Below are 14,327 nucleotides of genomic sequence, written 5' to 3'. Positions count from 1 at the left end.
AGCAGCAAAGGTTTTATTTTTTAAGAATGTTGGAATTTTATTTATGAATGTTACACTAAGCAGAAAAAAAGTATATTCATATTCAAGGAACATTTAATGTCTATTGCAAGTTGATAACTACTATTTATTACTACTATAAATTATCCATGACACCCACATACAGTCATATAAAAGATGGGTATATGGTCTTCATAGAGCTTTTTATCTTTCTACTTTACTCACCCATCCCAAATTTGACTTTTGTATCTTTAAAGTAGTGGTTCAGAACACCTGAAGATTATGGACATAACACTTACTTTTTTCCCCAAAATCAATTTGTAGCTGACAGCCAATAATTATACATCAAGAAACACTCTGAATTAGCTAAAATTTATTTTAAGAGCATTTTCATATGAACATACAGGCGAATGCTAGGTTATTTTGAAAATAATTATGCATACATTGCAAACACTTTATCTTCTTACCTAGAAAGATTCTTCTGGCAAAAATTAAGTAAATATCATCGCCTGAAGTCAAGGCCTCAACTTGTGATGTTCCACTGATCAGTACTTCTTGAAAGTGAATGAACTCATTGCCAGACCATCTGAGCAGAAGGGAATTGAGCCTGGGCTGAGCCTGGGAAATGGCTAAGAACACAGAGCCTCCTCTGGAGAACAAGGCCATGGCCAGCACACCTTGGACAGGGAGTGTCTGATGCACAACAAAGCTTCCTCTATTCCATCTGTAGACCTATAGGGAGTGTTCAAACACAAAATCTTTCAGAAGTAAGAATTTAGCCTTTGTGAGAATTTAACCAATATCATATGTTTATTCTCCTCGACCTAAATGTGAAAATAGCAAAACTAAAGCTCCCTCCCTCTTTTTATCTGTGTGTGTGTGTGTGTGTGTGTGTGTGTGAGAGAGAGAGAGAGAGAGAGAGAGAGAGAGAGAGAGAGAGAGAGAGAAAGGACATACATATAGAATAAGTTTTTAAAAAGTTATTTGAAAATAAATCAGTTTCAAATAGACATCTGGGCAGAGGTCGGTGATCGCAAGAGAAGAGGGAAGCCTTCTTTAGAAAGAGGAGATAATTAATTTAAATATAAAAAAATGTAGAACTCGATAGGAAACCTTTTGATGCTGCAATATTATTCATTGCCCTCTGCTAAAGCAATAGACTATAAAAAGAAACACCTAAACTTTTTAGTCCTGAAGGTGGCAATGCATACAAGGTTTCAGGGTGAGTGTTCATACATTTAAAATTAAAGGAAAATCCCAAATCTACCTGGTTTCTGATATAGGCAGTCCTGAGTCACAAATGAGATAGGTCCTGTAGGTTTAAAAATGTTTAAGTATTTATATGCAGAGAAAGGTAAAAATAAATACTATGTGAAAACAAACATCTAAGTTGTATTTAATAGATAAATGTACCTGTTTCAACCTTCATAAATTCAACTTAAGAACAAACCTCCAGAACCTATCTGTTTGTAACCCAAGGACTGCCTGTATAACCCGGTCAATTTCAGAAAGAATTATATTTATTCAGTCAATAACTAGGAACCTTATATGAGCCAGGCATTATGCTAGGAGTTATGACTAAAGTAATTTCTCCCTTTATGGATATTAAATATTAGTAAAAGGCAAACAAACATCAATAATTAAAAGTAAAATTATAAAATGGATAAAAGTGCTAATGATAACAATTGGAATGATGTAATAGAGAATCATGGGTATACTGGGGAAATAAAAGTAGAGAGAATGACAAAATTTCCAAGGCAGAAGGTCTGTCATTATTTGAATAAAGACTGTCCGACTGGAAGGAAGCTGAAAGTACCGGGGGAATAAAGACCAGTAAGACTAGAGAGGTACAATCATGAGGTATCTTCTGCCAGAGTGACAATATAATTTATCACAGGGATCCTTGAGAGAGCGAAAGGGACAATATTAATCATATATCGGGACAACAGGCATTATCCAATACTGTGTGCGGGACAAATAAGAAGATATGGTTACTTATAGTCCTACTAAATAACTTAGATTTCTACTAAGTATAATTGGAAATTAGTGACTTTTAAAATAAGGAGTAACACAGTATTAATTTTTTAAAGTATTACTCCAGCCACTTAAGCAATAGATCTGAGGAGGTGAGGTAAGTTCTGGAAGCAGCTAGAGGCTACCCTAACAGTGTGGGTGAGCAATGATGGGACCTTGATGAGGGAGGGAGGGAGGGAAGGAGGGAGGGAGGAAGGGAGGGAGGGGAGGGGAGATGGGGAAAAAACATCTGTACCCAATCACTGGAAGATATAATAAAAAATCACTTAATAATAAATTAGATGTAAATGAAGAAAAAGGAGTAATCAAGAAAAATATATCCCAGTGCAATGGCATTTATGAGGTTGCTATGAAAGCAAGCACTGAACGAGTTTCATAGAGAAAATCCAAAGTTTAGTGGGGATATGTTAAATCTTTAATACCTAAAATACATCAAGTGGAGATGCCAACAGGCAGTTAGATATATAAAGCAGTAAGTCTGAATACAGAGAAATGGCTACCAATAAAATTGGAAGACATTAGCCAATAGCTGACATTTACAGTCACAGGATTGATAAAATCACCCAGAGTGAATGAAGAAAAAATTTTAAAAATTTTGAACTAAAACTGAGCCTGAAAAACTCCAAGTTCAGAAAAGGCAGAGAGAACTGGTAATGGACAGAGAAAGAAAGGGAATGTCTTTGTGGTATCTTTATCTCTTTTAGAAATTAAGAGAAGCGATGGTTCAAATCTGGGGAAGCTGATTGTCACAGGCAATGGGTAGTACTGTAAGAAAACAACTGAAAAACATCCACTGATTCTGCAACTCTCATGGTCATCAGTGACCATGAGGAAGTAAAAACAACGCAAGGAGACAATTCTTTCAAACGAAACAGAATGTAAAAAGGTTCAGTAGCGGAACCTCCTTGTAAACTCAGAGTTCCAGGATTTATGCTGATTGTAATAACCCTATATATTCAGAGAGATGCTGGTGATGCCGACATAAAGGTAATACAAAACCTTCTGTAAGCAGAGGTTAGCTATGCGAGGAGACTGGCAGAATAGGACTGGGTTTCAAGAGGATTTCTGAATTTGGTGTTGGGAGATCAGTAACCTCCTCTCTGGGAACTTTTTTTTTTTAAAGATTTTATTTATTCAATTTTCAGAGAGGAGAGAGAGAGAGAGAGAGGGAGGGGCAGGAAGCATCAACTCCCATATGTGCCTTGACCAGGCACATCGAATAGGTGATCTCAGGGTATCGAATAGGTGACCTCAGCGTTCCAGGTCGATGGTAACTTTTTTTTTTTTCCTAAAGAGAGCAGTGGGGAAACAGACTCCCGCATGCACCCAACCGGGATCCACCCAGCACGTCCACTAGGGGGCGATGCTCTGCCCATCTGGGGCGTTGCTCTGTCGCAACCAGAGCCATTCTAGCAAGGCCACAGAGCCATCCTCAGCGCCCCACCCAACTTTGTTCCAGTGGAGCCTTGGCTGTGGGAGACGAAGAGAGAGAGAGAGAGGAAGGAGAGGGGGAAGGGTGGAGAAGCAGATAGGTGCTTATTCTGTGTGCCCTGGCCAGGAATCAAACCCAGGACTTCCACATGCTGGGCCAACGCTCTACCACTAAGTCAACCGGCCAGGGCTTCTGGGTAACTTTTATTTCAACAATACCATGAGCTGAAAGTGAGAACATGAAAGGCAGGTATGGGAGTTTGGGGAGGAACAAAAATGATCAAATAGTACCTTTAGTGTGCATTATGAGATGTAATTTACTAGAGAGTAAAGGAATTCGGGAGGTGCTGCTGAGTGCCCACTTGGAAATGTCAGTCATGAATTTTTAGTGACACAATCTATTTGTGTGATTTTTCTCTATAACATATCACAAATTAATTAAATTTTACTTATATGTTAAGACTTTTTGTTACACATGCTATGGCTCTTAAAGATAGTATAATATTCACAACTATTGTTTAAAAATTAACTGTAACTAATCAAGATCTATATTCTACTTTACTACTTTAGTCCAAATCATGGTGCTATTGTATTTTATGTTAAACCTACAGACTATTTTTTTTTCCAGAGACAGAGAGAGTGTCAGAAAGAGGGATAGACAGGGACAGACAGACAGGAACGAAGAGATGAGAAGCATCAGTCATTAGTTTTTCGCTGAAGACACCTTAGTTATTCATTGATTGCTTTCTCATATGTGCCTTGACCGCGGGCCTTCAGTAGACTGAGTAACCCCTTGCTCGAGCTAGAGACCTTGGGTCCAAGCTCGTGAGCTTTTGCTCAAACCAGATGAGCCCACGCTCAAGCCTGCGACCTCAGGGTCTCAAACTTGGTTCCTCCACATCCCAGTCCGACGCTCAAACCACTGCGCTACCACCTGGTCAGGCCAGATTATATCTTTAATGAGCTTTAATTATAGTATTAAAAATATTTTATTTTAAAAGAATCAAACCTGTGTGAATTCAGAATCATTTCGTTGACTTGCAACAATTAAGTAATCTTGACTGTTGGAAGTAAAATATCTTACTTGAGAACTCTCCAAAATAATTATTGTTTGTACCTGCAAGAAAGACAGAAGAGTAGGAATAAAACTTTAAAGTAGAATATAACCAAAAAGGATTGAATACTGTAACAGGATGAGTTAGTATTTGAAGTTCAAATTGAAAAGTCATTCTGATCCCTTGATATGCCAATCTAGGGATCATTTCAAGAAAGACAAAAACATCCCTGGATTAGGAAACCTTGTTCAAATATGTATCAACTTGCAAAAAGCCCTTTTTCACTTGATCATAGGACATACATTATCTTTTATTTAGATCAAGCTTACAAATCTAATTTATCTTTTAAATAAAGCAATCTACAAAAAAGAGTAGTTTTTGTTTTTTCTTTTACCAGGAATAATTTGTGTCCAGATGTGAATGTATACACATTGTTAACTGAAGGTTTTTCTTCATTTCTTTCTTCATGAGTAATCACAAAGTAGGGAGATAGACCAATATGAAAGGTCTCACACATTTTAGGATTTTCTACATTTAAATCCTAGGAAATAAGAAAGAACAACAGTAATTCACAAGGCATTTAACATTACCTATACATCATATTTTATATACTGTAAAATTAAGCAATGCATACCTGAAATGGCATAAAAACCCCTTGCCATCTGTAAACAGTAGACAACCCTTTTCTTAACATTACACCATATATTGAATCTTCCAAAGTAAAAAAACACCAGCCAGAAGTCGATGCATCAGAAAAACTTTGAAATATGGAAAACACAGTATCCGTTCCCCCTGAAAAACACAAATCATGTATATATATATATGATTTTTAGTATATAATGTCTTCCGAGCTTTATCTATCCTAAGTTTATTATTCTAAGTTTATCATTCTTTATATGACACTGGGAATATCTTCAAAGTGCCAATGGTATCATACAACCTTATGCTATGTAAGCACAGTAACCTTCCCCAATGCCTAAACCACTCAAAGCTTTCATTAACCCTCAAATTAAGACAGATGTCCATAACTTGTTCTTAACTTTCTGAATGACCCAGTCTTGAAACTCAGAACTCCCCTTATTTCTAAACCCAATATCTAAAGTTTACTTCTGCTTCATTCACTTCACACTTTTTCTTCCACTTTCCTTTAACCCAGGTCTTTGTATAATCAATCCCTACTCAGCATTTTGATTTAGTTCAAACTTTGATACACCTGAGAAGCATTCCCTAATGTTCTCACAACACTAAGAACTTCCCCCTTAAAACATTTATTATATCCTGTCAAGGCAGTGGAGCAGTGAATAGAGTATTATCCTGGGATGCTGAGGACCCAGATTCAAAACCCTGAGGTCGCCAGCTTGATCACAGGCTCATTCGGCTTGAGCGAGGCTCACCAGCTTGAGCACAAGGTTTCTGGCTTCAGTGTGGGATCATAGATATGACCCAAGGGTCACTGGCTTGAAGCCCAAGGTCACTGGCTTTGCTGGTGCCCCCCAGTCAAGGCTAAGGTGCCACAATGAAGGATTAATGCTACTTATCTCTCTCCCTTCCTATCTGTCTATTTCTCTCTCTCTTTCAATCATGCTTTAAAAAAATTATTATAGTTTAAACCACACACTGGCTTTTACTTGTTTTATTTCTGACATCCCTTAAATTCTAAGCTCTGTAAATTTAGTCCCATGCTTGGTACATAATAAGCACTCAATAAATATTTGTGGATACAAAAAAAGAATTAGGTATCTGTTCTCTATTTTCTGAAGATCCATAATATACAATTCATGAGGGAATAAGTAAATCTTATACATGCGATATTTCTTGGCTATAGAATTTTGTTCTCATAAGAAAAACGTACTCATGCCAAAGGCTGTTTCAGATATTGTCTCCCACGCCACACTCACAGCTGAATCAATGCCATTAGCACGTGACACGTTTAAATACACAGTTCTGTTAGCTTCTTCAATGTTTACAGAGGTGTCACTAAAGAAAACAAATGGATTACGGAAAGCAGAAAAAAAGCATTTCTACATATTAAAATATTTATCACACTGCTAGAATATATTTAACACACTTTTAAATTTACACTAGCCAAGGTGAGACTCATCCACAAATTTGATACTGTAGGAAGACTAGACTCTAGACCTCAAAAATACTCATTTGCAAAGTTATTTTAAAAAGCACAAATGTAACACTCTGATATTAGGATCCTAACAAAATACTGATAGTAACTGTATGCTGCATATTCTATTTTTTTTTTTTTTGTATTTTTTGTATTTTTCTGAAGCTGGAAACGGGGAGAGACAGTCAGACAGACTCCCGCATGCGCCCGACCAGGATCCACCCGGCACACCCACCAGGGGTGATGCTCTGCCCACCAGGGGGCGATGCTCTGCCCCTCCGGGGCATCGCTCTGCCACGACCAGAGCCACTCTAGCGCCTGGGGCAGAGGCCAAGGAGCCATCCCCAGCGCCCGGGCCATCTTTGCTCCAATGGAGCCTTGGCTGCGAGAGGGGAAGAGAGAGACAGAGAGGAAGGAGGGGGGTGGGGTGGAGAAGCAAATGGGCGCTTCTCCTATGTGCCCTGGCCGGGAATCGAACCCGGGTCCCCCACACTCCAGGCCGATGCTCTACCGCTGAGCCAACCAGCCAGGGCTGCATATTCTAAAAACTAGACACAACGCTGTCATTTCTCATATAAACCAAAACTGTTACAGAAAAAAAAGAAGTCAGGAATTCTTAGTATATTAGTGAAATTTGATCGATTGAAATATTTTTAAGATATAAAAAAAATAAATTATCTTCAGCCTCCAAAGGGAATTTTAAACTATAATCATGTTACTATCTATTTGAGAAATCATTTATTTAGTCTAAGTGCCAAATATAATTTATATTATTCCTCAGTTTTTATTTAATTTTATCTTATCTATTACATGCTACTCAGCAGTAAATAAAATAAAATAGTGTAAGTCATTACCTGAAAGTGTAAACTGTGAGAAAATAAGAATCCACTAACATCAATCACTAGGCAGGACATGACTAGGTTACTGCTGTTCCCTGTTTTGAGAGGACTTCGGCCTGTCCGAATCTACCTGCTAGAGCTCATCTTAAAAGTCCTCTTAAAGAAAGCCAAAGATCAAATTCCTTCTGCATTTTATGTAAAAAAGTATTTCCTACTTAGCTTCAGAAGTGAACATTTCCTTATGAATAAATTATACCTATTTGCAACTGCAGAGATACTGAATAGCCCCAGAGGGGCCTGGTTTTGCAAAACTGTTACCAGGGTTTGAAAACGTGCCCCTAGTCTAGCACCTCCAGTCGGATTAAACAATGTACAAACAAAATGCTCATCCAGTTCCGGTTCCGTGTCTAATATGGCAGAGATGCGTAGAGCCTGAAAACAAAATCAAAAGATAGTTACTAAAACATAATATTTCTACAACAGACAGAGAAAACAGCTAAACATTTTAACAATAAATGTTTTAGAAGACAGCACTTTTTCTTTAATTTTAACACTGATCCCCATTATATGATAGTGACAACTCCTTCTAGTCACTACCTTCAAGATTTTCAGCATTGTAATATAATGAAATATCAAATACTAAATGTTTATGATATTTAGAAATAACATTAAGATTAAAAATTTAATATATAGTATTCATTTTTGTTACCTCTTTATCCTGATCTAGCTACACAACTATATTAGTCTCATTTTACTCTAGGATTCACTGCTAAAAAAAATGGTTATAACCACTGTAGGCCCAAATTAGAAAAAAAACAAATGTTCATCAACAGGAGAATGGATAAACCAATATTAGTCTATTCCATGAAATGCTAGTCAGCAATAAAAAACAACCAACTACTGATGTATACAACTGTACAGATCTCTGAATTATGTTTCACAACAGCAGCAAGACACAAAAAATATATACTCTATGATTCTACATCTTTATATGAAGCTCAAGAACCAGTAAAATGAGTCTTTAGTGATAGAGATTAGAGAGTAGTTTCCTCTGGAGAGAGCAAGAAACTTTTCATTGATCGTAATATTCAATATCTTAATTTGAGTAAAGGTTACATGGGTGTATACATATTTTTAAAATTATTGAGCGATACTTTTAAGATTTGTGTATTTTACTGTTTACATCACAAAAGAAAAAACAGTGGGCAAAAAGTCATTATATGTGTGAAAAAAATTTATTCCAATTTCTCTAACATTTAATTTGCCTAATGAACAGAAAGCTCTTTAAACACACTATGAAAAAGGAATTCTTTAAAAAAACAAAATAAAGCTATTTTTAAATTTTAATTTGAAACTTTTTAAAAGCATGTGAATATAATAGAAAATAAACTACTTCAAGTTTAAATTCTTTAATATCTATATCAAGATGTGTCTTTGAAAAACATTTCTGAATTTCCAAGAATGTGGAAAAATTAATATGCAAATCAATATTCATTAAAAGAGTGTGTTCCAGTTTATACACTGATCATAAATAAAATTATTTAATTATTGGACTGTTTTTAAATGAAATTGTTTTAAGTACTTTATTTTAGAATTATTATACTTTATTATATAGTTGGCTTATAAAATGTGTTAAACTAATACAATTAACTACAGTATTTTAAGCTTAAATTGTTTTTAAAATAAAGTTTAGCAACATAAACAAAATTGTTAATATAAGGAAAAGAGGATTCTGAAGATAAACTTCTGCTAGTATAGATCACATTTATAATTAATCCAAATCCAGCATATTTTTCTCCAAAAAGCTATTCCCATTCACATAGGATACTTGCTTCTGAAACAAGCAGTCTGAAAGAAACCATTATATTTTCCTTAATGAAAATGTGGCAAGAAGGAATGATTGTGCTGAGGCTTCATGACTGCAAAGAATGGTTTAGAGCTTCCTTTACTTTATGGTTTATAGACATATAAATTGAAGTATTACATTTGAATATGCTTAAAATTTAAATAGTAATACATATATTTTTTTTATTATTTGCACACTCTACTGTACTACCTAAATAATAGCAAATTGTTCCAGTTGCACTCTTTATAAACTATCACTGTGGCACTTCCACATAGTAAACAGATTATGTCTTTACCTAATACCTATGCTAGAAATATTCTTTTTCTTTCTAGAACCTAGGGTGCTCTTCTAAGAGAATATTTTGTAAATATAAAAGATAATTATTCTTTGTCTGTGAAGGTTCATACTTACCTTGAATCGAACACCTTCTTCTAAAACAATATAGCCTCTGGAAGGAGTCAGATCTTTAGACTCCACTGACGAATTCACTTCGGTAACAATGAACTGAACTGTCACAGTTCCAAACAGTCCCTGTGCAGGTTCCCGAGTGATGTATAGCACCGCGACACTCTCATGTGCATAGAGAGCTGTTGGTTCTCTCAGAAAAAAGTGCTCACTATTGTTAAATGATAGGACTCCAGGGCCGTCATCATTAGCAAGGACAGTAATTAAGGCTGTCAAAATAAAAATCGTTAAAGATAATAAATGAAAACGGAATGGCTTATAAGTACTAGGAAGTGTGTTGGATGCTTTATTGTGAACTAGGCCAAATCTTTTCTAGATCACCTTAAAAATAAGGAATATTTCCTTTTTTCCCGCATCATTATGGTAAGGAATCCCTTTGTCAAAAAACCAACAAAAACTTTAAAAAGCATCTAATAGAATTTATGTTCATATATTATATTAAAATACTCAGTAACCTCAGAATAAAAGGCAGTTTTCTCAAACTGATGAAGTGATATCTCCCAGAAGCCAATAGCAAATAAGAAACTTTATATTGAAAGATTGGAAACATTGCCACTAAAAACAGAAATAAGACAATGATGCCTGTCTTCACTGGAGTTATCAACCAGGTTACAGGTATAAAAGCAATGGAAAAATAGAGTCAGAACTGTCCCTGTTTTCTAGCTGACATGATTCCCTTTTTAGAAAAAAAAATTATTAGAATGATTATAGGAGTTCAAGATATTAGTGGAATAACCTTCAAAAATCAAGAGGTTTTTCTTTTACTACCACTAATAATGATATTAGTAATAACAACTGAAATATCAACTAATATTATTGAGAACTTATAAATTGCTTACTGTATATTAACTCATTTAATTCTCATAAGACCCTGTAAGGTTGATCTTATTCTCATTTCACAGAACTGATTGATCGAAGCAGACAGGTAATTTATGACGCCAACAAGTTAGATACCGGCAGGACTGATGATCAAAGTTCAGGGGTCTGCTTCAGAGCACATATTTTAAAAGAGTTATACTATCTCTATTCATCAGCTATAAACTATATAAAAATTAGAAGAGAAAAGGGACTTCATTCATAACAACAATATCTAGGAATCAAAATAAAATATGTAAGACCTGTATGAAAAAACTATACAATATAAATGTATGACTGTGGCAAACGCTGTCAGTGGTTCGCCCATACCCCCTTGGCATACTCTTGAGTCACCTTCAGCAGTTCCTTTTACAGCTGGTCTCAGAAAGGACAGCATCAGCTCATGCAAGAGTCAGGCCAGAACTGCTGCAGACTCAAACGTAACCCTCAGAATGAGGGACAGAATTGGTGAAGGATTATCCCAGCTCCCTAGCTTCTCAGTAGGACTGCCCTAAGTCTTGTTCAACTCAGAGTCTAATAAGGACCTCAGCAGGACTGAATCTCAGGTGGCCACAACTGTACCATTTATTAGCACATCTATCAGCTTTCCTTCCTCTGTCTCACTTCTTATTTCTCACTATGCCTCCAGACATCCTCTCCCAAACAACTCTACTTCCATCCAAATCCCTGTCAAGCTTCATAAAAGTGTGAAAATAGTAGAAGTCGATTAATGGGGCATGATTAAAGAAATTACCCACTATCAAATTACTTATTGTTCTGAGGAATATTTTTAATATTTAAAAATAGAAAATTACAAGCATAAAACAAATTTGATAGATCCCAATAACACATTCCTTCCTACTACTCATGCTGGTGGCATATAAACTATGTAATTCCAATCAGAATTATATCAGGACATTTTAGGATGCTTCACTTTGGGTATTCTTTTTCCTATTACATGGAATGTAGAAGAATGATGCTGATGATCATCTTGTGACAAGTAATTAGCCTTGGGATAAAGCCAATGCTGCAAGTATAAAAAGAGGGAAAACAACAGGGTCTTTGAATGGTTTTAATTGGGTTTTCTATTGTTTAGACATAGAGTGTTCTTAACTAACATATAGCATCCATTCTAACAGTCCTTTGCATACAACCTATTATGCTCTACACCAAAATAATTTCATTTCAAACATATACTCTGAAAATTTGAAACAATGGCTACTGCCTCAAGAACAAAAAAGGTTGTGGAAACTTAGAAATATCAATTTACCTTAACATACCAATAAAAGTAAAAACTAGTTCTTGGGCTACTCAAAATTCTTTTGTGTTTTCACTACAAATCAGATTATTTTAAAATTTAAAAATACAAGTGTTAATTAAATTAAAGAAGTCCCAAAGAACATTCAGCCACTGGCTAAATCAGGAGTTTGAAGAGTCAGTCAATTCTGGGTGTTCTGAATACATCTGCCTTAGCTATCCCCACAAGGAACTGAATTAAAGTGACTTTTTAGTGCCTTACAGATCCAAAAGTTCTATATATTTATGAGAGCTCCTCATTTTCTCTTTTTTACATTCTCTAAGCAATCAGCATGATGGCTAACAAGTAGTGAACTAGGATAACTTTTACTAACAATATTAAACTGTTCCAACAAAGAATTATTACTCTCATTGGCAGTGTTCAGGTATCAGTGCATTTCAACTTGATGTGCAATTACTACTGCAATTAGATGACTTTAAAACAGATACCAGCCCTGGCTGGTTGGCTCAGCAGTAGAGCGTGTGGAAGTCCTGGGTTTGATTCCCAGTTAGGGCACACAGGAGAAGTGCCCTTCTGCTTCTCCACTCCTCACCTCCTCTTGCTCTCCTGCAGCCATGGCTCGAATGAGCAAGTTGGCCCAAGTGCTGAGGATGGCTCTATGGCCTCACCTCAGGCACTAAAATAGCTCGGTTGCCAAGCAATGGAGCAGTGGCCCCAGATGGGCAGAGCATTAGCCCCTAGTGAGCTTGCCGGGTGAATCCCTGTGAGGATGCATACAGGAGTCTGTCTCTCCACCTCCCTGCCTCTCACTTAATAAAAAAATAAAAAATAAATAAAAAGATACCTTGTTATTCTGTCTACTGCTAACAGAAAACCAAAGCAAATTACAACGGAAAGACATTTACAAATTAAATAAAACCTACAATAACTATGGGTAATATTATCTTTGCTACCAACCCATTTTTTTTTTACCCTCACACAAACATACACACAGACTATACTGTGCTATACTAACACAGGAACTCTAAAATGCTTAACAAAAATATTTTTTATAATAAACATAGAAAACCATCAAGATTCTCTAATCCCTTCACATCTGGCTCCATGTTAGAAAACAGCACGAGGGAGAGGGAGCTGTGTATAAGAAATTACCAATTACCTATTGTATTTTCCCCCAGCTCCAGGCCAGGAGAAGGACTGGTTAAAATCAGCTGGAATCTCTCATTTCCTTCTGGAATATCATCGTCAAGAATCATGATATCAACATTTTTATACCTTTCTCCATCAGCAAAATGAAGAATCTGGTCATGGAAGTAAAGTAAATACTGTTATATTTAAATATACTCTGCATTTTTACAGGATGAAAAGAATACAACATTGTTGTGAAAGTGAAATAAACTATTTAATAGGTATTTTCCCATATTTTTTTACATTATCTTTTCAAATTTAAATTGACAATATTAAGAGTATACAGTAAAACTTATGGAAAAAGAGAAAAAATAAACATTTGTTTAAGTAAAATAAGGCATGAAGATAAATTTTCAAAAAGCATAAGAAACACTCTGAGAAGGTCACCTAATATAAATTCTTTAACATGATAACTCTCCAGTATTAAATACTACAATAAAATAATAAATTAATCAAATAGTACTGAAAATTCTACTTATATATTTTAATAAAATAATGAAGGGAGCTATTCCACCATGTGGAAGTCTTCTACCCTACTTTACTGTGGTATATCATAGTTTATCATTTTAAGATTAATTTATTTATACAGGACATAAATTATTATAATTCTCCAGGAATCACCATTGGGGGAAAGCTGTAATCCAGTCCCAGCTGTGCTTCCAAATTCTGGGCAGACACAGAGAGGGAAACGCGGCCGAGAGCTCCCTGGCTCCTTCGGGCTATCAGCGTCAAACATCCTTGGGTTTCATTAATTTCAAACCTATAATGAAGAGAATACATGCATTTGTCCTTTTGTCCTTTGATTCTATAAATAAATAGTAAAGAATTTGGAACTCAGAGAAAGGCTTTCAGGTAGCTTTGGGCTTACCTGCTATACTGCCATTCAATTATGCCCCGAGCACCATCGTTGGCATCAATAATAATTTGTGCAGTCAAGCCCTCTGAATCTAAAAAACAGAAATGCACTTAAATATAAATATAAATGATTTAAAAAGAACTTTTAGAATTTAAAGAAAGTCTCTTTGAGATTATATTAATTCCTAACTTAGTGGTCTCAGCAACATTACTCAAAAGATGTTTAAGAAAATAAAGACATAAATGCTTTTAATATTTCAATAAGAAAACTTACTAACAAGAGCCACTGACTTACTGAAATTTAATCAACTGAGAAGAGTCAGAAATAAACAACTGAGGCTATTGTTTTATTTCTATTGTTTTAACCCACTTCAAGGAGACATGAAAA

At 35.6% G+C, this 14,327-nt stretch overlaps 1 protein-coding gene across 1 annotated transcript in view; it reads right to left on the bottom strand.

The window, feature by feature from the left end:
• ADGRV1 (adhesion G protein-coupled receptor V1) overlaps positions 1-14,327 on the bottom strand; it is a 729,252-nt gene that overhangs the window by 524,585 nt on the left and 190,340 nt on the right. Inside the window, exons 40-49 of the mRNA XM_066273806.1 lie at positions 13,953-14,031; positions 13,706-13,844; positions 13,056-13,197; positions 9,730-9,992; positions 7,729-7,904; positions 6,370-6,494; positions 5,152-5,309; positions 4,912-5,058; positions 4,472-4,579; positions 465-729 (exon numbers count right to left, since the gene is read on the bottom strand). Of these exons, the coding sequence (XP_066129903.1) occupies positions 465-729; positions 4,472-4,579; positions 4,912-5,058; positions 5,152-5,309; positions 6,370-6,494; positions 7,729-7,904; positions 9,730-9,992; positions 13,056-13,197; positions 13,706-13,844; positions 13,953-14,031 (1,602 nt within the window). The remainder of the gene's footprint in view (positions 1-464; positions 730-4,471; positions 4,580-4,911; positions 5,059-5,151; positions 5,310-6,369; positions 6,495-7,728; positions 7,905-9,729; positions 9,993-13,055; positions 13,198-13,705; positions 13,845-13,952; positions 14,032-14,327) is intronic.

This window comes from Saccopteryx bilineata, chromosome 4 (genome assembly GCF_036850765.1).
Source record: "Saccopteryx bilineata isolate mSacBil1 chromosome 4, mSacBil1_pri_phased_curated, whole genome shotgun sequence".
NCBI classification, from domain to species: Eukaryota; Metazoa; Chordata; class Mammalia; order Chiroptera; family Emballonuridae; genus Saccopteryx; species Saccopteryx bilineata.
The sequence above is the reverse complement of the archived record's forward strand: the minus strand, read 5'-3'. Positions and strand labels throughout refer to the sequence as shown.